Source organism: Ambystoma mexicanum, chromosome 8 (genome assembly GCF_040938575.1).
Source record: "Ambystoma mexicanum isolate Mex_15411 chromosome 8, UKY_AmexF1_1, whole genome shotgun sequence".
NCBI lineage: Eukaryota > Metazoa > Chordata > Amphibia > Caudata > Ambystomatidae > Ambystoma > Ambystoma mexicanum.
Window position 1 is genome coordinate 1,623,114,473 of NC_090929.1, and position 26,473 is coordinate 1,623,140,945.

The 26,473-nt window shown below is 44.4% G+C and overlaps 1 protein-coding gene across 1 annotated transcript in view; it reads left to right on the forward strand.

The window, feature by feature from the left end:
* ATRNL1 (attractin like 1) overlaps positions 1-26,473 on the forward strand; it is a 2,575,823-nt gene that overhangs the window by 657,691 nt on the left and 1,891,659 nt on the right. Inside the window, exon 9 of the mRNA XM_069611898.1 lies at positions 16,161-16,344. Coding sequence (XP_069467999.1) covers positions 16,161-16,344 — 184 coding nt within the window. The remainder of the gene's footprint in view (positions 1-16,160; positions 16,345-26,473) is intronic.

The following is a 26,473-nucleotide window of genomic DNA, read 5'->3' on the forward strand; positions in this document are numbered from 1 at the left end:
TCCAACGGGCACCTGATAAAGCTACTGAGATTCAAGCAACTCCGTATAAAACCGAGGTCCCAGCAGGAATCCTCCTCTGACGTTTCTGGATCCAAACATCTTTCACCAACGCTTTCTCGCGTAATGGCCAGAGTTGTTGACACCTCATATTGTTTTTTTATTTGACTAATTGGTGGAAAAGCCACCACTCTGCATCCATTGTCACATACACGGTAGAGGCCTGAGGCAATATACTGGACTATGTACTGTATCCCCAACATTTTGTGCTGTGTTTATCCCTGTGCATACAAAGCAGCGGAATGTAAGAGGATGAACACAAAATGGCGGTGGGGAGAACATGGCTACTGTGCCTTTTTCTGTTGAAAGCAGCAGGAGAATGGCATTGCTTCCCTACGCTCCCATGATGCGGACATCAGGCTGTTATCAAAAGCAGACCTGCGCAGATTGACAAAATACGCAGGCGCACTGCCCTGCTGTACATCAGGTGGTACCAGTGGACTAAAACCCAGACCTACTGCCTTTGGCAATGCTTGTTATTCCTGGCAGCTGATTTCCCTTGTTGACCGTGTCTAATTCATGTTGCAGTCAGCCAATTACTTACTTTACTTTTGGCGATCTAAGGGCTTGCGTGCACACTCATTTACTCATCGGTTCACATGGTAAATTCTGCACCTACACTGCCCTTAATAAGCAAATGAAAGTTTTTGTGATCCTTGTTCCCAAAGTTGTTATTTCCTAGTTTGGAAGTTGAGGAGGGCTAGTGATGTTGGCATAGGATAGGGGTTAAGATACTCACAGTGGTCAGAGGAAAGTTTTAGAGTTGCAGTTAGGGTAAGGCTAAGGTTAGGATTATAGCAAGGGTTTGCGTTCGAGCAAGAGCTATGCTATTTGTGGCGAGCTGGTGATATTATATGATACTTTATTTGTATTGCGCTCATACACAAGTGTTTCAGAGCACGACGAGGCAAGGGAGGGGAGCACGGGAGGACAAAACAACTATCTTACTAGGCCCAGTCACATTGAGAATGCACAAGTGCAGGTGATAGGGAAGGGGGAAAGTGCAAGAGAGAGGGGAGGAGTGGAAAGTGCTGAGCAAGCATAAAACAACAACTGGTTGTGCAGCCAGCAAGTTGGCAAGTGCAAGGTTAAAGCACAGACAGGGGGTGTCTGGTAAGTACAGCTAGGGGACTTTAGGGTTATAGATACAGACCCAAGTGCTAGGGTTCCCAAGAGGCAGTGCAGATGTGTGGCTGGGTGGGCAGGGACATGGGCCCGGAAATCAGAGAGTAACCAGGTGCCCGGTACCGAAGCAGACAGATCAGCAGGGGAGAGGAAGTGCAAAGGCAGAAGCAAAGAGAAAGGTCTTCAGGTGCTTCCGGAACCGAAGACGGTTCTCCTCAAGTATCAGAGAGGCAGGGAAGCTGTTGCAAAGGGAGGCCCCAGCCGAGGAAGGAGGATAGCTCAGGTGCAACGTGCTTGTCTTGAAGGCAAATTAACGCGGAGCAACACAGGTTCGATCACCGGGTCCATGCTTAGAAACCTCTGGGTGTTAAGCACGTTATAAAAAGCCAATTACCATTAAAATTACAAACGAGTTCTACCCCCAATTCGTTGCTTGGAGAAACGACTGACCCTCAGGTAGATAGAGGTGGAGGTGCAAAGAGCTCGAGTAGGAAGGTATTTAGAGGGAGAGTTGAAGGTATTGTGGACCCAGGCCCCAGAAAGCTGTGTGGACAAAGCAACGGGTCTTTAATTTAATCGTTGCAGCCAATGGGACCCAATGAAGAGATTTCAGAGCTGGAGAGATACGATCACAGGGCTTGAGGCCAAGGACAAGTCTCCCAGTCCTGTTCTGGATGAGTTGCAGAGGGTGGAGAGTACAAGCAGGCAGGTTTAGAAAGAGGCTGTTGCAGTAGTCCAATTTAGAGAGAACCAGGGCTCTAGAGACAGTGAACTTCTGGGGAAAGGAGAGGAAAGGAAGACCACCTCTGAGGTGCATTTGGTAGTTTGACTTCTTAGAGACGTCAGAGATGTAAGGAGAAAAGGAGAGTGTGGAGTCGCCTCACAGGTGGGAGCAGGAAGAGGGTCAAGGGAGGCCGTCCAGAGAGTGACAGGAAAGGAGGGTACAGGTGTGTTGATGAGGACAGTCTCCGTCTTAACCGCATTAAGTCAGAGATCTTTGGCGGCACACCACTCCTGGATAGCAGACAGTCCGAGATGAGAGGGGTTAGAGTTCGGTGAAGAGGTTGGAGTTCGGTTTACTGGTTATTTTCCATTGATTTTGTTTTGAGTAACAGGCAAATAAAATGCTTCAGGGCACAGAAGGGTTAGCATTCTTTGAAAGTTCAGGGTAGTAATTAGAGTTAGGGGGAAGGTTTAGGAACAGAGTTAGGGTGATTGTAGAGGTTTTATTAAAGGTTTGGATAATTGTTATGGTAACAGCCTTGTACTTTTGTGTATTTAAAAACACCTTTTGTTACACTTTGCATTGATTGTATTGAATGCCTACATTTTTTAAAGCGACCTTTTGCTGGCTACATTTTCACATGACTACATTTTCCTGGGTGAAGATTTCACATAGAAGCAAATAAGTGACCTCAGACCACAGGTATTGGTAGGCGGTGGAAGGCACCAAATATGAAAACTAAAAATACTACTGGGCTCCTCCATTCCGATGATGGTTTCCAATTGTTAGATTCTCAGTTTGGGACACCGGTGACCGGTGCCAATGACTCCAAGAAAACACATCTAAGGGGAGGTATGAAAATGGCGTGTCTAAGGGTGGTTCCTATCATTCAGCAAAAAAACCCCATCTTGCGCTGTTCATGTATCGTGGGGACGGAAAATACAAACCACTGATGTCGGCTACAGGCCTAAGCCGGGAGACTTTCTGGCGGAGGTCTAGTGGAGGTAAGGCCTGTCTGCTCTAGTACCCACTCTCCTTTCTGATATTAGAAACAGAAGCTGGAGGGGCTGCTGGAAAGATCGGTCCAAATGGAGGGAAAATCCCTGAAAGCCATGAAAAAACCTCCAAAGTTGATACGAGTTGGAGCGGAGATCAAGGTTGGCCAAGGTTTCATTACGTCAACCACATCCAATTATGCATCTTGGAACACGGGTTAATCTACAAAAAATGGGATGCTACGGCTAGCCTGTCCGAGTGACTGGACAATGAGTACAATTCAAAGCCCCTTTCATAGCTCCCCGTGCCTTATAAGGTGCAGGGTGATGTGGTGAGCCGCGAGCGTGCATCACACTTTAGCAAGGAACGAGGCTATTAGGTTCTAGCAATGGCGCCCTTGGGGCAGAGCCTTAATAGAGCCGGAAGCGCCATGGAGGTGCATCCTTCGCTATCGGGAGTACCAAACTCAGAAACATAAAGGACGTTGCCAACTACAGGACCAACTCGCCTTCTGCAAATGTTATGTTATGTTGATGTATATCGCGCACCGCTACCATTGGCATGGTCTCCAGGCACTCACGTGGCTGTGTAAGAAAGTGTGGGTGTAGGTTAGTGAGGGAAGAGGGATAGGGTAGAGGTTGTGCTTTTCTGTTGATTCTTACAGAACCAGGAGAAACTGGCGTCTGTGCTTGTTGGCCTTCCGAGTGTGCTGGGATTGTGTGCACTGGGGTTATTGTGTCCGGAGCTGCAACATCCCGTGTCTGGGTTGTTTGTTTTACTGCAGTTTTTCCTTTTGGCGGATGTGTGGGTTGTGTTGTATGTGGGAAACCTGACTTCTCACAGACCTTAAAATCTCCCTATTTAGAAGGATCTAGTCTACTTAATTACTGAAAGACCGCCCCATTACCAAACAACCAATCGACCAACACAAAAAATGCTGTGGGCGGGTCAGCAGAGGGAGGTGGCATCGCTGGGCAGCACCGGTCCTCATATATTGGCCCGATGCCCCTGGGGGTAATGTTGGGGGGGGGGCAGGGCTAGCTCAAGGATCACTGTAGCCCAGGACCAGCCTCTCTGGCATGTTCATTACATTTCTGGGTTGTTGTTTCTTAAAAGTATTTTTGATGGAGGACAGGCTGTGCCGACGGTGTTCCAGTCTGCGAATTACCTTATTAAAAAGGAGGCAATTTTCCTGCACAATAACTGTTTTTTAATTGTTTTTATGGACAGAATGTTGTTTGTTTCCAAACTAGCTATTTGCCCACAGAAGTCCCTGGCTGTTTCTCCGGGAAAGTAGTAACAACTGGCACGAGAAGCCTCAAAATCATCCAACCTCCCACCCTAAGCGACATAATATTGTGACACACAACCCCGACAATGAAACACAAAGAACCCCAAAACCAACGTCTTTACACATAAAATCCCTGACCCATACACAAACCCACGCAACATAATTGTTCACACTTTACTTAACACTTCTCTATTCCAGATGGTGCAGACACCAGCACGGTTTACATCACCAGCCTGGGGCCAGATTATAGAAACTTTGCACCGTTGCATGTGCAATCTTGCACGCTCTTAGCACTAGAGCAAAGGTATGCCAAAGTGCAAAAAAAGTGAAAACCTTTGCAACATTACACGTGCAATCTTGCACGGTATTAGCACTAGGGTAAAAAGTATGTCGTGGTGCAAAAAACATTGGGACCATATTAGAAAACCTTTGCACCATTACACGTGCAGTCTTGCACAGTATTAGCACTAGAGCAAAGTATGCACTAGTGCAAAAAACATTGGGACCATATAAAACCTTTGCACAATTATACGTGCACTCTTGGGCGGTATTAGCACTAGAGCAAAGTATGCCCTAGTGGAAAAAACATTGGGAACATATTAGAAAACCTTTGCACCATTACACATGCAATCTTGCACGGTATTGGCACTAGAGCAAAGTATGCCCTAGTGCAAAAACCATTGGCACCATATAAAACCTTTGCACAATTACACGTGCAATCTTGCACGGTATTAGCACTAGAGCAAAGTATGCCCTAGTGCAAAAAAACATTGGCACCATATTAGAAAACCTTTGCACCATTACACATGCAATCTTGCACGGTATTAGCACTAGCGCAAAGTATGCCGTGGTGCAAAAAACATTGGGAAAACATTAGAAAACCTTTGCACCATTACACGTGCAGTCTTGCACAGTATTAGCACTAGAGCAAAGTATGCCCTAGTGCAAAAAACATTGGGACCATGGTAGAAAACCTTTGCACCATTACACGTGTAATTGTGCATGCTTTTAGCAGTAGGGCAAAAACTGCCTTAGAGCAACAAAAAAAGTATACTTTCAATGCATTTTTGCCACTTTGCACTTGTGCAAATTGTACTGAAATAAAAGGTTTTTGCCCAGGGGCAACATTTTCGCTATTGCTAACACCATGCAAAATTGCCCTAGTCATGGGGCGAAGTTTTCCTAGTATGACCCCATTGTTGTTTGCACTTAGGCAAACGTCCTGGTCTCAATACCGTGCATGTTTGTACTTGCACAATGCAAAGTTTGGAAATCTGGATCCAGTAAGGCACATTCACCACTGGCCCCAGACAGATAGCAACACCTCTAAGCTGCTCAGAGCTGCACACACAACATCCCCGCTGCACACACAACATCCCCGCAAAGCATCCTTGCCAGTAAAGGTTTATGACAGATCTACTCCCGTTTTGTAACATGTAAATGCTAAAATAACACGGATACTTATTTGGAGAACATTTCAATTTTGAGGAAACACATGTAAAATAAATTCAGTATTTTACTTTCTTGTTTACCTTACTAAAATAATAATTAGCATGTTCCCCTCTTCATTATACTTTAGGCTTCTGTTCGTTTTGGCCCAGTTATTTTTGATTAGGACCAATAACCCGGGTCATGTGCAGCTAGCTGCCCCCCACCTCCCCCCACCTCAGCAACAGACCATGGCCCGGACTCTGGCTCTCCGGCCGGCCGGAGGCAGACGCGGTGTAATTGCATCGCGTTCTTTCTCCAGCCATCCCAATTACGAGCAGGCGCGTTTCCACGGCGGTTCTGGGCAGCTTCTAGGCACGGGGACCGGCGCAGCGTGACAGACAGGCAGGGGGCCAGCGGAAGCGCGAGTCGGGGCGCCTGCTATTTGGGGTTGGTTTATTTTAGCAAATGTGCAGCTTTTAAACCAGACGGACAGAAAACAGACCGGCAGTGACAGCGGGTGCGCGTGGTCTATTTCTGGAGCGACCCCCCTCATTTCGACCAAATGCCAGGGGTTGCAAAGTCACCTAGCAAGCAAAGGGGGCCGCTTGTGTATTGCTTTGTGTATTCAGTGGGCTTTTATTAAGCAAAATGGATCAAATATAACATAGTTTTTCTCATTTTCTAAACTCCTGACTTATTTTTAGTTTTGTCTATTAGGCGGGCACTATCGCACCATCTATAAGCCAAAACTATTGCATTGGAGTGCAGCTAGGAGGGAGATGGGACATGAGGAGGGACATGAAAACCTATAGGTGTTGTTTGGTCATTTATACGGTATCAGGTAATGATATCCCTATATATATGGTCGCCGTACATAATGTCGCTGGGAAAAGGTTGTGGCGACCTTATATAGGTGACATATATAGGGATAGGGGGAGCCTGGGCTGCAGGGGTAACTCCCGCTCCTCTTGAAAAAAAAAAAGGATTTGGGGGTTGTGGCGGTGTCCCCTGCATGTTCCATGTAATAATGTCCCTACAAAAAACTGGCATTTTTCGGCAATTTCTTTGCATGGCGATATTTTTGAGGGGACGTTATTACATGGAACCATTTATACACCCATTGACCCCCCCGTGGCCATGGAATCCCTATGGCCATTCCCACCCACCTCCTGCTAAAAACACATCCCCCGGGATCTCTTTCAGCTAGCTTTATCAATCGGAACTTAAAACTTTGTGCTTGACGTGCCTGCCAGTGTTATTTTAAAGCAGTCTTCTCAGAGGTGATGGATAGTTGCAGCTATGAACGCGCTACTGGTGTAATGAATGTCTTACCCAGGTCTGCCTTCACCCACTTGATTTAGAGGCAACATGCGTGCCCTTCACTGAGGTCATAGCAAAGAGACAAGCATTGGCAACGCCAACAGTTTTGGCTTCTGTATAGGTATTGGATAGTTATTTCACAGGCCCTTCTATCATTTGCCCGGGTACCTGTACTGTTTTGCAGCTGCTACCATTAATGCCAAGTTACTTCCATCATGGCAGTACCTGGCAAAGACCTTTTCCCTCCCCTGTATACACAAAAGCCAAAACTGTTGGCATTGCCAGTGCTTGTTCTTGGAGCCCCCTGCTGTTAAAAAACACTCCAGCACAATACACTAATTAAAAATATTTTTCCCCAGAATGCCCATTATATTGACTGCCCATCACTTCTGCCCCGGCCATGACCAGCCCTCTTCTGCCACCTCTCAAACCACCATTTGTTTTGACTGCAGTGTCTTCCGTGTGCTCCTTAATGACACTGGTGGTACAGGTCCTTCTCCTTATTATGGTATTTATTGAGTGCAGACCAAGCTCGAAGAAGCAGTGGAGCGCTTTACAGAGGTATACAACAATACCGATACACAAGGGAGCGCTTTACAGAGGTATACAGCAATACAGATACATAACAGAGCTCTGTACAGAGGTATACAACATTACAGATGCATAATGGAGCACTTTACAGAGGTATACAACAATACAGATACATAACGGAGCGCTTTACAGAGGTATACAACAATACGATACACAAGGGAGCACTTTACAGAGGTATTGAACGTTACAGATACGCAACGGAGTGCTTTACAGAGGTATACAACAATACAGATACATAAGGGAGAGCTTTACAGAGGTATACCATAGTACAGATGCATAACAGAGCACTTTACAGAGGTATACAACAATACATACATAACAGAGTGCTTTACAGAGGTATACAACAATACAGATACATAATGGAGCACTTTACAAAGGTGTACAACATTACACATGCATAACAGAGCGCTTTACAGAGGTTTATAATACAGATATACAATGGAGCGCTTTACAGAGGTATATCATAGTACAGATGCATAACCGAGCACTTTACACAGGTATTCAGTGATACAGATACATAACGGAATGCTTTACAGAGGTATACAACAGTACAGATATATAGAGGAGCGGTTTACAGCGGTATACAACAGTACAAATACAGAACGGAATGCTTTACAGAGGTATACAACAATACATATACATAACAGAGCACTTTACAGAGGTGTACAACATTACAGATGCATAACAGAGTGCTTTACAGAGGTATACAACACTACAGATACATAATGGAGCGCTTTACAGATGTATATCATAGTACAGATGCATAACGGAGCACTTTACAGAGGTATTCAATGATAGATAAATAACGGAATGCTTTACAGAGGTAAACAACAGTACAGATATATAGAGGAGCGCTTTACAGAGGTATACAACAGTACAAATACAGAACGGAACGCTTTACAGAGGTATACAACAGTGCATATATATAGTGGAGCGCTTTACAGAGGTATACAACAATACAGATACACAAGGGAGTGCTTTACAGAGGTATACAACAGTACAGATGCATAACAGAGCGCTTTACATAGGTATTGAACATTACAGATACATAACAGAGCACTTTACAGAGGTATACAACAATACAGATACATAATGGAGCACTTTACAGAGGTGTACAACATTACAGATGCATAAAAGAGCGCTTTACAGAGGTATACAACAATACATACATAACAGAGCGCTTTACATAGGTATTGAACATTACAGATATGCAACGGAGCGCTTTACAGAGGTATACAACAATACAGATACATAAGGGAGCACTTTACAGAGGTATACCATAGTACAGATGCATAACAGAGCACTTTAAAGAGGTATACAACAATACAGATACATAACAGAGCACTTTACAGAGGTATACAACAATACAGATACATAATGGAGCACTGTACAGAGGTGTACAACATTACAGATGCATAACAGAAGGCTTTACAGAGGTAAACAACAATACATACATAACAGAGCGCTTTACAGAGGTATACAACAATACATACATAACAGAGCACTTTACAGAGGTGTACAACATTACACATGCATAACCGAGCACTTTACAGAGATTTACAAAAATACAGATATACAATGGAGCGCTTTACAGAGGTATATCATAGTACAGATGCATAACGGAGCACTTTACAGAGGTATTCAATGATACAGATACATAACGGAATGCTTTACAGAGGTATACAACAGTACAGATATATAGAGAAGTGCTTTACAGAGGTATACAACAGTACAAATACAGAACGGAACGCTTTACAGAGGTACACAAAAGTACTGCTATATAACGGAGCGCTGCCTGCAGGCCCCCTATGTGGACTCGCAAGCTTCTACTAGCTTTAAGATCATTTCACCATTTCACGGGCCAATTACAGAACAATTTAAGAAAACGAACATATCCTTAAGAAATCCTGTGCCATCACGAAATGTGAGACCGAATCATGTTCTGCCATCAGTCATTGTGTAACTCAATCCCTTACCATCTGTTATTTGGCCACTGCATGCCTGATCATCAGTGATTGTACCACTCAATGCCTGACCATCAATTATTGTGTTCCAGAATGCCTGACCATCAATTATTGTGTTCCAGAATGCCAGACCATCAATTATTATGTCTGGGAAAGCCTGACCTTAAATTATTGCCTTATCAATCATTATTGTACCACTCAAAGCTTGGCCCCCACTTGTCACTCAATGCCTTACCATCTGTTATTTGGCCCCTGCATGCCTGATCATCAGTGGTTGTACCACTCAATGCATGGCCCTCAGTAGTTGTGTCAAGGAATGCCTGGATATCAGTTATTGTCTTGCTCAATATCTGACTATCCCTATCTTCCCGTAAATTGCACTGCACATCAGACTGCCTTTCGCAGGAGAGTGATGCTACCAGAAGGCAGCCTCTTCTCTGCTCACAGGGCGGCATTGGGCTCCTATGAAGTCCCTTTACAGTGTGAGCCAGGAGAGCTACACTTTTACTCCTTCTTGAACGGTGGTACCAGTGGGCAGTAGGCAGTGCTGGTAAATGGGTTGAACAGGCTGGAGTATGGGCTGCAGGTGAGCACAGTTGTGATGGAGGGATTCAGGGGAACTATTCGTCTCTGATGCGTGAGACACAAGATGACGAGAGCTACGGAGCTGTATTGAAGACAGGTGGAAATTGACCAGTAGGTCCCCTGTCTTTTATAGTTCCAGGGTAATGATTGCTTGGTGCCTGGAACGGCGGGGTGAGAATAGCCATTCTCCACCCACTGCTCAGTCACACAAGGCTCCACCCTGGCCAGGTAACAGGAAACCTCTCCCACTCCAGCCCCCCGTTCCCCAAAATTAACCCCAACCACTTCCCCACTCTTCCTCCCTTTCCCTTTAACCTGCTGGACCGGGTTGTTGTGTTCTGGTCCCAGTGCGCCTTCTGTCTCCCGGCCACCCCTATAGAAATGGAAACGGGACTTAGCCAATTTTTCCGATGGCGGCAGCCATCCTTTTTTCTTTTTTTTCCCCCCAGAGGAGACCAGAAAGAGTTTGCATGGGAATGGTACCTACTGCCCATTGCCTAGGAGAGGGCTAGTTCAAGCAGGGTTTTTTACACTGTCACCATGCCTGGTGTGCGCTCCCAATAGGGAACACCCTGTGGGATGGCAGACTGGCGCCTTGGGAGACGAATGATCAGGCTGTTTCTGACCATACCTTCCCAGCCAACTCTCGATGCATGACGTTTCCTATTCCTTAATTTTTGCCAGTACATATACGACATCTTTTTAAAATTTAGTCTACAAAAATGCAGACACTAATGTCCCGATACCAAATGTTGACTTGAATATCACTTTATCATGGCCATACCGCCATGAACCACTTTCCCTTGGTAGGCGAGGAGAGAGCTTTAAAGAAAATGTTCCAATATTCAAAAGGGTTTTTAAAACGAATTTGATATCTATAAAATGAAATTCCGTTGTTAAATAAAATCTACATGTGAAAGTTATACATTTGACATTTTATCATATTTTGTTTTTTTCACAATGCAAGTTTCATGTCTACACAACATTGTGAGCTTGGGTCCCAACAGCACCTTCCCTAAAAATGTTTTAGAGTTAACATTAGTACAGTCTGAGTTTACAGAATGTGATGAAAATTCACATTAGTGTCTTAACTGAAGTTTATGAATTTTTTTTTATTCTATATTCTGACCATGCGCCAGCACCTGAACATGGTGTTTTCCAAGAATTAAGATGCTCGTGCAACACATGCTTAAGTACTGCTTAATAAGAGACAGCCCCGTTTTTTGTTTTGTTTTATGGATGCATTCAGTAATCAAGTCTGCATTTAATGATATTTATGAGCCCAGAAGAAGAGCTAAGCGCGAAACACGTGTAGTATCTTTATAGTTTAAAAAAATATATATTATACAAATATCTTGTACACTTCAATTAAGAGACTGATGTGAATTTTCAACAAATGCAGTAGCTTCAGATATATAACAAAATGTACTGATGTTCATTCTAAAACTTTTTTAGGGAAGGCACTGTTGGGAACCAAGCTCACAATTATGTGTATTTATGAATGTATAGAGGGGCGTCAGGGAAGTGTCCTTATTTTTGGTTTCTCTTTCACATTGTAATTGGTTATTTATGAGGCGCTTAATACCCAGAGGTTTCTAAGCGCAGACCCGGGGATCGAACCTGTGTTGCACCACGTCGTATTGCTTGCAAGGCGAGCGTGTTGCCCCTGAGCTATCATCCTGAGGGAGAGAGTTTGGCGCTCCTCAGTTGTAATTGTAATTGAACATCCCACCCTAAAACTCTGGCAACCAGTGCAAGGCATTGCGGTCAGCTCCCAACCAATGCAGGTTTCGTGGCCTATATATACTTCAAGGTTTCGGAGGCTGATATTCAAACAGAACCCGCGCCATGAATTTTGAAAGGTACAGCATTTCTTAACATATTAATATGTCAAGGTTTTTACGGGTAAATATATTTGCGTTTACATTTTGGGGTTTTCAATACAAGTATTCAAGTGTCGAGGTTATGGTATCGGGAAATTGTGTGGGCGGGTACAAAGACACATCACTTGACCACAATATAATGCTCTCCTCTACATTAATCTCCATCAAGTCAACATTTTTCCATCCCATAAACCCTCATTCTCTCTCCTGTGCAGATTAAGTTGCTTGCCCCGCCCGCTCCTCCTTCTCACGGACAGATATGTTTGGCTTTGGCAGAGACTAGCTTTTAAGGGAAAGTGGCAACCAGAAGTTTAGAAGCGGGCAAGCAATCGGGAGGACACGTAGCCGTGGGGCAGGCTATAGCTATTTTTCTATATTGCTCCCAAGTGAACTCTATTTCCATGCTTGACTCACGTGACAAGAGACCATGTTTTGGTTCATTCTGCAGCTTTTAAATGCTTTAAATGAATTAAAACTAGCCTATACGATGACCTGATCTATCTTGCGTTTCAGAGTCTGTACATTCTTCATGCTTCCGATTTCTGCAGAGCTTTTCTACTGTGTAATCTTCTTCTTTTCCACTTTGATAGTCCCCTTGATTCTTTACTTCGTCATTAGTACTCTAGGATCCATACATCGTCTTCATTCACTATATCAGGATGTCGTGCACACTTTCTTATGTCATGTATTCATTTTCTTTTAACTCTTTCTCACATTCCTCCAGGGAGTTCTTCCTGCAGGACCTCATCAACTCGAGGGTACATTTGATAGGCTTGTCCCAATGGATATCTCCTTCCAAATACTCGCTCCAGTATTGGTACGATAGCTGGTGTCGGACAAGACACGGTCTCGTCTCTCTACTCTCCTCCTCTCCCCTGCTGAACTCCTGGCTGAAACTGGAACTGCACTGGTCACCTGGCTACCCTCTGATCTCGGGCCCGGGTCCCCGCCCCACCAGTTGCACACCTGCACTGCCCCACTGGCGACCCTTGCACTTGGGGTCTGTTCTGTATCCCTACAGCCCCCCCTTCCAGCACTTGACACTTGATGTCTGCACTTAACCTTGCACTTAACCTTGCACTTGCCACCAGTTGGCTGCACTTTTATTGTTTTTACTATGTGATACCATGTAAAGCACTGCCCTCTGCCTTTTCCCCTCCCCTGCACTTGTGCAATCTCAATATCACCTGGCCTAGAAAGATTATCTGTCTTCCATTTTGTTCCCCCTCCCTTGCCTCGTCACGCCTTGAAACACTTGTGTATAGGCGCTTACAAATGCCATATCATACCATATCATATCATGTCTCCAATACAAAGGAGGTAGGGGGGGCAGGATTTCCTGCGGATGTATACATCTGCTCCTCTACAAGCATTTAGGCAAGTGTCCCAAGAATTAATGTGGAATGACATGCCTTTGGGATTGGCATCTGCCATAGTCAATAAAACAATTGAAATCTGTTCCTTTTTGTGTATTCATATATAATAGGTGATTTTTAACACCCTAGTACTGAAGAGTTTTCTAAGCGCGGACCCGTGATTCAAACCTGTGTTGCACTGCGTCGTCTTGCTTCCAAGACGAGCGCGTTGCCACTGAGCTTTACTGCCCATTATACATTGAACTTGGGTATTGAGAGGGTGAATCTGACTCTTAGAGAACAGTGAAGTAGTTCGGTGTAAATGTTCCAGCATTCCAAAATTAAAAAAAGAATGTCTGAGCCCAGGCTTTTAAAATAATTGTAGCTCATTTAATCCTAGAAGAACATGTTTGTATCTATGCCCAGGCTAGGAACCAATAGTGTGTCAAGGATTATGTCCGATATTTTAAATGTAAGTCAGTGGTAGAACGAGGGAACACGTAGAACCAATATTTTTCTACGATATCAACACTGGTCAGTGATTTCAGAAAAAACGGAACTGAATTCTTTTGTTTCAAACTTTAATCAAATAAGTTTTTATCCTTTTTAATCAAACAATCAGTGTAGAAGTCATTACAACTGAACTTGGGGCTAGTGGGGCATAGAATATTACAACACACCCCAGAAGTGAGTGAGTGAATCAGTGTGTGTCTATATATATATATATATATATATATATATATCTATTAAACAGCATCAATGTTATAGTGGGTTTACAAACCGCATTAAAAAACCCTTTACCTGAATTGCAAGAGTAGAAATCGGAATTTCAGCTAACAGGCCACACATACCTACTACCTTTGCTACGGAGGGGATATCCCGGGAAGTTCACCACTAGCTCGGAGTCAAAGAGCAATGCATTGTGGATATGCAAATGAGCTGAAAAGCATGGATTTATAGGACTCAATGCATGTTTTTCAGCTACTTTGCATACCCACACTGCTTTGCCAATTGGCTCTGGACTGGAGGTGAACTTCCAGTGGTGGCTACTGGGTATCTAGAGGTTTCCATCGGTAAAGGGATCAGTTTACAGAACTTAAATATTTGTCCAAAGGGCAAACAAAGGTTAAAAAAAAGAGTACAATGACAATTCACGTTTTCAACTTCCATGGACCAATCTTTCATAGTTTTTATAATGGGAATTAATATGTGTTCATATGAACTATGTATCAGGCCAATTCTGCGCTCTTTCTAATCAAAGAGAACGCGACTGCAACAGTCGAACCTGCAGAGGGCAAAGTACCAGCATTCTCCTGGCCTTTGAAATGAGATCCCTTGGAATAATTCTAGGGCTCTGGGTCCATTCTTCACTGGACACATTCCCATGCTTTTGGGCAATGGATTCTGCAGCCATACACACATAAAGGCATTCACAATGCACAAAGTGCTCTGAATGATTGATTCACACACTGCTGTGCCCAGATGTTAAATAACAATCGACCCAAGCTGCTGAATTACATGAAAGTCCGATTTATGTTCTATGGTGCTCTTATTATGCAAAGTATAATTTGATGGCACTGATGTGCAAATCTTTTGAAGCCGTGCCGGCATCGCGTTTAGCTGCTGGTGGAGGTTACCGTCCCAGGCCCTACCATCACCCCCTGCCCCCCCCCCCCCACCCACCAGACTCCAATATGCTCTGGTCAGCAGATAGGCCTCCTTCATATACATCCATTTTAAGGTGCGGTACCATTAATTATTAAATCACTCTGTCATTTCCACGAAGGACCCCAAGGGAGCCACGGGTGCACCGAAAGTGTGTGAGAAAACCAAAAAGTAAGAAATAGAATCGTACAAATACTCAAACAAAAGCTTTCTATCTGTTGGGCATTACTCTTGGCAGCTGTATATTCCTTAATTTTGTAGCTCTGTCCCATTTCAGTTGTGATAATCCATGTAATTGCACATATTACGTTTGATCACCCTTAAACCGCTGGTAAAATGTTTTGGCAGTTGATAGAGCCAAGCCCACATATTGAGGAATTTATATAAATAGGTGAAATGCAGTAGGGACAACTAGAAGCAGTATGCAGTGATTATATCGAATAGAAAACAACTAATGAAAAAACAACTAATTCCAAAATAACTAATTTTGAAAAAAAGCAAAAAATAGGGTTGTGAGAAGGAATAGTGTTTTGGGAGGTGGGGGAAAGTATTATTTAAAAAAGGGGCAGAGGCTTGGGGGAACCCCCCACCCCTCCAAAAAAAAAATCAACGAAAAATGAATTGGTTATTTTGTATTTATTTTTTCATTAGTTATTATTTCATTAGTTATAATTGCATGTAACCCTAAAGGCAAACCAGTCATGGTATGCCGAACAGGGATGCTAGGCAGCAGACTCACTGCACAGGAACACGGGCAACAAGACACAGGTTTCGGCCTCTGTGGGCCTCACCAAGGCAGTGATTCAAGCATCTGCATCCCCTTTGGGTTTTTAGGTTTATTTATTTATTTAAATTTTAATAAAGCGCCAAATCGCCCGCAGGCCTCATGGCGTACACAAAACAAAACAGAAACACAGACAGAGGCAGACGGATCGGCTCCAAGATGAGGTTGATGAGCTAGCCAAGCCTTTTCAAGTTTGGAAAACGCGGATCTGATGTGGTTGTGAAATGCAGTGGTTTGCAAATAGTATTCTTTGTGTCTGTTTGCTATAGGCACAGACACGCCTGCAGGCATCTCCTGCAGTTCAGTCCTCTTCATAAATGAACAAGCCTTTGTGATGTTGATGCCCACTGCTTGCACAGCTTTTGATGTTGATTTTGTACTTGTTTCAGGGTCAAACAACTGGCTGGTCCCAGAAACGAAGGGCGCAATTGTGCAAGGCGGCTACGGGCACACCAGCATCCACGATGCCACCACGAGGTCAGTCTATGTCCACGGAGGATACAAGGCATTGCCGGGGAACAAGTATGGCCTGGTCGATGACCTGTACCGATATGAAGTGAATACCAAGACGTGGTGAGTTAATTGCATGGAATGCTAGATATGGATAGACCGTTTTGAAGTCCACCTTGAGTTTTTATGGTGCCTGTATAAATAAACTGAGGCAAATCTGTGCTTCCGGAAGCATTTAAAGACGCTCATAGTCAAGTAACATCGAACTAGCGCTTGTATCTCTAGTGATGTGCTGGGAAACAACGCTCCGAAGCTTAACTATTCCACTTCTCTTCTGAGGTTTTTGTGGTGTCCAATTTCTCCGAGTCTGCTGTTTCTGTGTGGGCCTTGATGCCTGCGGGTGTTGGTGCTATGTAAATAAATAAATAATTAAAACAACAGGCAATAGCTTCATTTTCCTTCATGAAGTTAGTTTCTCCCCCTACAGGTTATTTGGCATTGGTTTGTCGTTGTTGTCGCACTACAAAGTGGATTACTATATCTATATACTATAAAATGGCAAAGAAGCAAGAGAGATATTAGTCCAGAATGACAGTGTGGGAAAGTGGACATTCTCGTCGATATAGAGCCGCTTTACATCTTATGTTGGTTACTTGTATGACTCACACTGCCCACTGCATCTTTATCAAGAAGATCCTAAGAGGAGCGGAAGAGAGCAGAAGAGTGATCCCTGGGCAAGGGGTCTGCAACATTTAGCTCTTCAGGTGTTTAAGACTACGACTCCCATGATTCCTCCCCATTGACTATGCTGGATAGGGCTGATGGGAGTTGTAGTCAAAACCATCTGGAGAGCCAAAGGCTGCAGACCCCTGTCCTTGGGTGACAAATGCAGAACAATGGAGCACATTTAAACCGTAGTACCCTCCTGTCTCCAAGCCCTGCTCCTTTTCATTTGGTATCGGCACCAACTCACCACAGCCGTTTCATTGCAAATGGTAAGGGGACATGTGACTGCATTTTACAGCAGCATGTTGGGGTGATTAAAGGGATGGGTGGTCGTTACATAGGGAGTATGAGGACTGGGGACTAAAGGAATAAAATGGTGGAGGCTATGGGTGGCTGGCCCCCCATAAAAATGCTGCAGTGAAGTGTCACCAGCATAGAGTTGTCATATATCCCTTTCTTTTTTTAAAATGTTTTAAAATTTGAATTCAGTTTTATTAACACCTGCTGATTTATTCCCGAGCCATGAGTTTTTGCTTTTTCAGTTTCTTCGGCGATATTTTTTTCTTTATTGCAACTTCCTCTTCTGGTTTGGGAGCAATCTTCCCTTTTTCTGTGAGAATCCTCTCACTATGGCAGGGAGAACCCATGTAGGGGTTGATCCGACCGTGAGCTAGGTAAGTACGCCTGCGCGTTTTTGGTGCCTTGTTCACCTGAATTTGCTCAATGACCCGAGAATGAACATCCAAACCCTTGAGTCCAGCATTGCTCTCAGCATTTTTCAACATATGAAGCAGGAAATCTGCACTCTTTTTGCGCCAGCGACCCTGGGTCCAACCCCACTGCTTTGCCTGAGCACATCTACCAACGTCACCATTGTAACGACGGAAGGGCACGCACTGCTTCTGAAGGGCAACATCCTTCAGGTACGTGGTGGCTTTGCGTATGTGCATACCCTTTATTGCTTGAGCCGTCACACGGGTATTCTTGAAGTGCACCCGCAGGTTGGAACCCCTTGCCTTGCATGATTTAGTTGGGTCGAGGGAATAGCGCACCATTTTGAGATATGAACTCAAATGCTTCTCCCTGGCTCCCCGCTGCACCACCCCCGGCTTTAAGAAGCAAGAATAGACTTCATGGCCTTGCATGCTCAGCGTGTTTTCCTGGGCTGCTAAGGCAGAGAAGTCCATTCTTGCTTTTTAAAGCACAGAGGTTGTGCAGCAGGATGTGATGGAGGGGCAGCGGTGGTGAGGGAGGAATGAAAGGTGGGCGAGGACTGTGACACAGGCAGTGGTAAATCTTCAATGAAGAAAACACACAATGCGTGCCGAGTCTCACGAAGTTAACACGTTTGCATAAAAAACGGAACTGAGGCTACGGGTGCCGTGCGTCCTATTTATAACATCCTGTGACGTCGTCCCCGACAGAGGCCCTCGAGGGACATGGACCCGACGCCATCGACGCAGGACGTCCTCTGCCGAAAAAGTTTCCGAAGTGCACAGCTGTGGACATTACATGTCAAAGATCTGAAATGCGTTGGAGGACACAATCCATTCGAAAATACAGTGTCAAATCTTTGGAAAAGATGCAACAAAAGTTGATAGAACTCAACAGAAATTATCTGTTGCAGCGGATCACAAAGGATCAAACAGACCACACGGTACATGCAACTAAGAATAGAGAAATGTAAAACCAATGTAGAGAATCATTGAAAAACAGGGATCTTTTTAACATACAGATCTGTAGCTGATCAAACCTTGTTCTAAATCTCTGATTACGGTATTTAAAGGAAAATAATGCATCAAGGATATTGAAAATTGATTTGAGAGTTTGAAGAAAGATAAACTGGTAGAGGTTGGGTCTGCGGTAGGCAGAGGTGCCGAACCTCGCCTATAGTGGGGCAGCGTTGGTTTCGCAGCCAGTGGTCTTATGGAGTACTGCAATTTCAGCGCTCGGAGGGGCCAGATTGAAGGTAGACCCGGCTAATGTCCCATTGTCGCAGCACGCGGTGCGCACACACTGCACACTCATCACCGCATCCTCTCAAAGACAGGGAACCACACAATTCTGGTTACCCCAGCACGTGTGCCCCCCCGCCCCACAGTTATTCTGCCCACCACTCCCCAACCTGACAGCCCGTCAGGGTGGCTCCGGGTCCACTAACCCCTCCCGTCTCTCTTCTCGTTCCTTACCATGGTGCAACTCTTACACCCCACGGTGGCACTACCGCCTTTTCAACCTGCCTCACTATGGACTTAAGCACCCCCTGGCATCCAGGCCATCCAGGGTCCTCCACAGGCGCCCTCAGCACCAGCCATGCCACAACTCAAAGGGATCCCCTCCTACTATTGTGGCCATGGCCCCCGTCATGACTGCTCAACAATCCACTTCTTAACCATGTCACCAGTCGCTCCTCTCAACCAGCATGTTATTATGCTTGACACATGCTAGAACCTACTATACCTAGCAAACCCAACAGGGCCTTACACAACTAGTCCCGGACCTACAATTCCTTCTCATCACAAGTGCCACGGGTTAACTGTGACACTTTATCTTTATCTCGCCGGTGTTAATCACCCAGAGTCTTATCAAGAGCTCTACTACATCACAATTCTCCCACGCATATCGCACACAGTGAGATACCTCTCATATATGAAACTCAATCTCCTTGGCCACACACGGCCCGATACCCACACCCTCAACAACTAACCCCACCGTTCAACTTTCTCTATTTCTTTTCTCCAATCAAGATGTTTTGCTCTCTTTATTTAACCTATGTACCTCACCATGTGACTTTAAATCACCCAATCAACTACTGTGGCACCTCAAACTGTGACTTCTCACGAAATCTGCATTGTTAACATCATGTAAATACCATGTGCATAATAATGCTACAACATCACATTGGAATATCACTATTGTTATGTCGCAATACTACCCTAAACACTGACCCCCCACAAACATCTCACCCTTGCCTCTCACCACTCAGGGTGCTTGCTTACCACCAACAGCGTTCACTATTGCACCAATTGTATACTTGAAAAAGACCCTTGTCTGGTCAAAACACGCGTCGGCTCTTAGTGTGTTAATTAAACCATCACAACAAACAAGTGACAAGACTTGGCATTTATTGATCAAGAACTCGAACTAACCAAACACCCAACGATTTTACTATCCCAGCGCCTGGGTGATACTGGTTCTTACCCAAACCCACTCATACCTCGCCAAGACGGAAGAGCACCGTCTCCTATCAACCCTTCGCCGGCAGCAGGGACATACCATTAATTGTCATAATCAGCGCAGTGATATAGAAAGGGATATAAGACATTCTCTTCCTACGTAACCTGCGTTTCTGGCTTGTCACAGGCCTATAGGCGGGCATGTGGGCACATAAGAGGCCGTATTGCCCACTGGCAGGATCAATACTCCTTATTTGCTGTTAATTTCACTAGTTTCTAAAAGGTATTATTTTAAGTAGCTGTTAATCGTTGCAGTGATAAACCATAGGTTCACAAACTCCTCATGTACCTCTGACAATTCCTACTTCAATAACCATTCTCTGGTTGCCTACAGACCACCTGCATTTGCTATATTGGAATGTAGACTGACTTCATGTAATGTGGCCAAGATGTAGTTGTCCTGTATGATCTGAAATGCCTCCAGTCAGTGGGTTCCTTAATGCAATTTGTTTTTGACTCACTAAAGTTTGCAATGCAAAATCAACGTGTTTGAACAATCAATCTTTTTGGGCCACAGTTGGCCACCCAGGTGGATCCACCAGGCTGGTGTGTGCTTTTGTTGAACCGGGAGTATGGCTCAGGGGCAACGTGTTTGTTTTGGAAGCAAGACAACAGAGCGTCTTGGAAACAAGACAACGGAGCAACACGGGTTCGAATCCCACGCATAGAGACTGGTCTGTGGTAGAAAAGTAAGAAAACTAGAACAGGGATTAACTGTGTCCTATTGCGCAGGGGAGAAAGAATTGTGTGTGCAAGCTGCGTGGTATGTGGTAACCCTGATACCACCACATGAATCAGTCTAAGATGAGAAACGACTTGCACTCTGCGCCTGGCCTATATGATTAGCAAATAGATGTCCATATATACAGTAAGTCAAATTCTTCAACCAAATGGTATTCCAGTTTATTGTCTGGCCTTGAGTAAGCACGAACAGCCAACACGTGTTACAACTCAAAAGTTTTCCTCAAGGCAATTTAGTTTTTCTCTGAGTTGTCAGTTAGGTGAATTGGAGCGTTCTTTCAAAATAGATATTAGATGCTGTAGAAATGTTAAAGCAAACGTCAACCCTGTTTGACTCGGGTAAGTCAAATTGAAGCGTTCTTTTGAAAATAGAAATTCATTGTGTTAGTGTTTGGAGACTTTCGAGTGGGTTACTTTCTTTCCTCGGACCTCTCTGTTACTCAGTATTGCTGATTACATAGCTGGCTTTACTTCAAAGTTCATTCACAGCTCTGCCTTTCTTCGTGTCTCATCCACACGTGTGCAGCCTTCACTTACGATATAATGTTGCCACTTCAAACTTTCTTTAACACACACCGGTCTCTCAGGTCGCTTGCCAACTCACCGGCTGTGTGCGTTTCTTTCTTGGTTTTACGATTTCCAATTCAGGAGTCAAGGTTAGTACCACAGGCTTGGCCTCGCCTCCCTACTCTGCCGTTCACCCGGGAGGATTGCTGGCATCCTTGAAACACAATGCAGCTTTCATTTGAGGGATCTGGCCTTCTCCACGTGTCTTTTGCGGCTTGTCAGAGGCAGTGACCTCCAGTAGGGAACTCTTGGGGTTTTTGAACCGCTGCTTTCATCCCTTGGTCCGTCCCTCTGCTCCAGTAGGTTTGCCTTCCCACTGGAAGTTCTGCTCGTACTCGTGTTCCGCCTTGCTCAGAGTGTTTTTTTAGGTTCTGCCAATTAGCCGTGTGATGAGAGCTTATTGGTATCAGGTGTATGCACTTAAAGTCAAGTGCCTGACTTTGCCTGACCCGATTAACGGGACATATCCAGTACGATGAATGAGAGTTAGTCTTGTTACTCTCAGTCACCCTCTTCCTCGGCCCAGTGTTTGTGTAAAAATGGGGGGGTGGGACTTTGGAGAATCCTAAAAAATAGGATGGGTTAGGTGAACAAAAAAGGGGGAATTCTGCTTCTCACCATTGGCTGCCTCACCCCCACTCTCCAAACACCCCTCACCCAGGTGATCCTCCCTCACTGGTCCACCCCCAGCAAATGGATCCAAAAGAGATGGCTGTGTCCTGGCCACCTGGATGACAAGTCCCAGAGGACTAGCAGGTGAGACACCCTTTGGTTTCTCAAAACACTCTCTGTGAAAAATTGGGTAAAAAGCTAGACAGTTTGCATTCTGTTTTGTAGGGTAACTGATGAAAGAATCCTATCCCCACAGTATATATGAGTGTAAAAAACATGTTCACGCTGGCTATGCCCAAACATTTGCATGCTGGCTGCACCAATATATGCCAGTATTCACTTATAAGAACATGCTCATGTTTGCTTTGCGCATAATGCTGTAATAATACTATATGAAAATATGCCCAAGCTGCCTCTGCCAATATTTGCTAGTACCCCATGTAAGAACATACTTCTTTTGGCTTTGCCATTAAAATTGTCATGCCACAGTCAGAAAACCTTTCCAAACTGGGTCCAATGTAGACCATTCTAGACACATAAGAACACTGTCATGCTTGCATTATCATAGATGCTCAGTACCAAATGTCATGCCACAGTAGGAAATGGCTATACTGGCTGCACCAACATGCCATTCTAGCTATATAATAACACTTATAATGCTTACTTTATCATAGATCACCAGTAAAAGATGTAATGTCACAAAAAGCACTGGCTAAACTAGCTACACCAAAATGCCATGTAATGAGACTCATCAAGTTGGCTTTGAACATAAATGCCAGTAAAACATCCCATGGCACTTCAATGGAATGTCAACAATGCTCCAGTGCTCCCTCAGCCACCCAGTGCCTTGCACACACCCATAATCACATTCATACCCATTCGCCAACCCATACACCTTCTCTCACATTCATTTACATGCTCACCCAGAGCATTCACACCCCATTCTCCCCATGTGCACCCACCCAGAACATTCACACACAATCACCTTCATACCCATTCACTCACCAGTCGTTCATACACTTGTCAGGATTCAAAGCTTCCACTGCATGTTGTGGGGGCGGCACACATTCTGCTGGAACTGAGGAGGCGGACTAGTGTTTCTACGCTCCGTCAAGCACTGACATTATCAGAACAGCAGCATTCATAGGCAGTGCAGAGTCGGGATACTTCCTATTGCAACTATCAGGTACGCTGCATAGACGCTTGTTCCAAGCTCTTCCCCGTGTTATCTGAAACCTTGGCTTGCCCTTCCTGCTCTACGTCTTCTACCTCCTCCTCGAACCTCTTATTTATTAATCCTGACTCCCAATTCTCAGCTTCTTCTGGTCCATTTGATCTTCGTGGGCTTGCTGCTCGATCTACCGCAGTATCCCCATCTCCATCGGCCCACCTTTACCGTTGGCATCTTCCACATAGGTTTTCTGGATTACATTCTCCTTATCAGCTGGAACGAATCCTTCACAAAAGGAGGGGGGGGGGGTTCATTCTAGGGGTGTACCGAACTTCAGCTTTGAGTAAGTATTCGGCTGAATTCCGGCTGAAAAAAAGCTATTCGGCTCTGGCCGAATAGTTTCTTGCTAATCGGCTCTTGCTGATACTTTGACATTTTCATTTGAATACAATGCAACATGAACTCAGAAAGGCAAATATAAACTTCAGTTTGCAAAACTGAATAGAATTAGACCAGACAAATTGCTATCAAACAGCTGAAAAATATCTTATATTTTAATCTGCTCTTTAGGGCATGTTTTGTTAAAGATTCTTAGACAAAAAAGATGCTCATTTTTTATACTTAGCCTGCAACAATACAGGAACATCTTTTCTTTTGGCGAATGTTTATATGCAGTGTGCACTTTTTTCAGTTGGAAAAAACAAACTGAAAGAAATGTGCATACATTCAGTTCCTGTCATGTCACTTCCCATTGCGTACGTCATAGTCCACCCTTTTCCTTTTTTAAGGATTTGACTCCTGAGTTTAACATTATCTGATATTTTATCAGGAAATTATAAGTTGCATATGTTTGTGTGTTGGCGAGAAGGAGTGGCGAGGATAAGTGAAAAGTACGCAGCTTTTGTTTGGGTGGGGTGAATAGTTGTGAGATGGAGTTCACGCATTTCAGATTTCCTCTTGACTTGTGTCCTGCATGAGCCGACATGAACCATTTTATACATTTCTATGTGAGCTGCAAAGAAGTTTCGAAACTCGACCACATCGACTTTGCAACTGGATAGAGAATTCACAAAGGCAGTCCTTTTGCATTTGTGAAGCCTCCTACTTTAACTGGCACTGAATATGCAACAATCTTCTGTACATTTGGTCCCTTCATTTTGGTTAAATCTGCTTTATTTCTGGCTTTTATACTTTAAATAAAGATGCTACATTAATTACAATGAAGAGAAATAAAAGTATAGAATGCATTTAAAATGCTGCTTTATATGTTTTTTTAATAAGTGTGTTTTTTGGAACATGATTTATTAAATAAAGCAACTATTCGGCTTCCTATTCAGCTTCGGCCGAATAGTTGACAAACTATTCGGTATTCGGCCGAATACTAAATATGCGATTCGGTACAGCCCTAGTTCCTTCCCCATAGTGTTTCCCTCTCTTGTTTGTTTAGAGATCTGTACTTGGGGAGGCAGACCCACCTCTTCATGAGTTGTTGAGGTGGAAGGCTGATCTCCTCCAGGGACAGACCTACCCTGTTTGAGCCGAGACAATGACGAAAACCTACGGTGAGTCCAACTACATGAAGCATGCGTGACAACACCTTTTCACACATTTACTAGTACATGTATCGAGAACATTCACACTGGATTCTGCACACGCTCAACCACCCAGAACATTCACATATATTCACACACACTGCATTCACATGACACGCGCACACTCACACCCATACATACATACATGCACACCATTCACATGCACATATATACATACACATCTGAGACACGCACACATCATACACACATACAAACATTACACACTCACAAAAAGCGTTTCTTACCCATTACCCATGTACGGCCCGCTAGACTCGATGCTCCGTCTCCAGGCCTACGGCTACTAGTCGCCACGCAGACAGGAACAGGAAGCTGTCCAGATTCCTGTTTGCATGGAGGGTGGGAGATGGAGGCCTCAAGATGGGCTGTGGTGGGTCCTATCCTGGACATGGGTCGGTGGGGCCTTCCCCCCACCTCCGCAGGGGTTGTGGTGGACTCTGCTTTGTCACTTCACCAAACCCTCAATTTGTTATTACTCTCCAAATAACGAGTTTGCTGAGCTACTCAACTTGCCCCCAGTCCGGCCTGGCATATTATGCTAAAAAGTGACTGTGATCCACTGTCTTCCTCCAACTCTTCTTTCACAGCACGCTTGGGATTTGCAGAGACAGGTTTTGCATAAAGGAGTGAAATATGTTAATTTGCTATCTTTAGTCCCAGTCGAAGGCCACTAGAGCATGGGGCAGCTCCCCACCTCTGGGCGCGACTTAAGTTATGAGTGTTGCTCTGGGGCCAGTGCTCGCGCTGACCTTTCTCAAATCTTTTTCCACTGCATATTTACCTCGGAGCTAACTCCAGATGAAGATCTCTCTGTATATTTCGCCCATGTAATTTAGTGTTTGCTCCCGGGCCTTACAAGGGCAATGCGTCAAATGCAGCATGCTGGAAATGTTAAGTAATGGACGACTTTGATTTGAATGTGGATTGTGTTTGAAATGCCACTGGTTTATGTTAATGTGCCATTATTAATGGAGCAGTGTTATTTCGATTCTCCGCCTCCCTCCCACCTGTCCTTCTTCCACAGTTTGTCCTATGTGCTTGTTCATTAATGTACAGGCGATATGTATGTATAGCGCCGCACTATGGTTGAGTATCGAGATACATAGGAAACCTGAAAAATGAATTACTAATAACGTTTGACTCGCATGACTGATTTGGCTGAAATCTTAAAAATAAAAGGTTTGTCATGAGCCCCCACAGACTGGAAACTTTGAGAACGATCCATTAAAAAATAAAAATGTTATTCAAAAACGCGAATTCGCCCTATTCCTTTTCCCATAGAGAAAAGTTCACATTTCTGTGCAGCAAACAGCAAATACTGCTGGACAGAATTGGAATAAGTATGAAACAACTTGGACACAAGGGTGGGGTCTGGCGTTATTGTGTCCAGTAGTATTTAAAATATTTGATGAGAAGGGGGTGCCCCATTCTCACAAAATTAGCCTATCTCCCATGGTGCTTTGCAGGAGAGGGGCTTTTCAGAAATGAAAAGCCAGCATTTTTATTTGTTCGATGTGAGAAATAACCACAGCTATTACGGGAATAACCACGAATAGCCGAAAACGAAAAGTGGAAAAAATGCCTTTTGG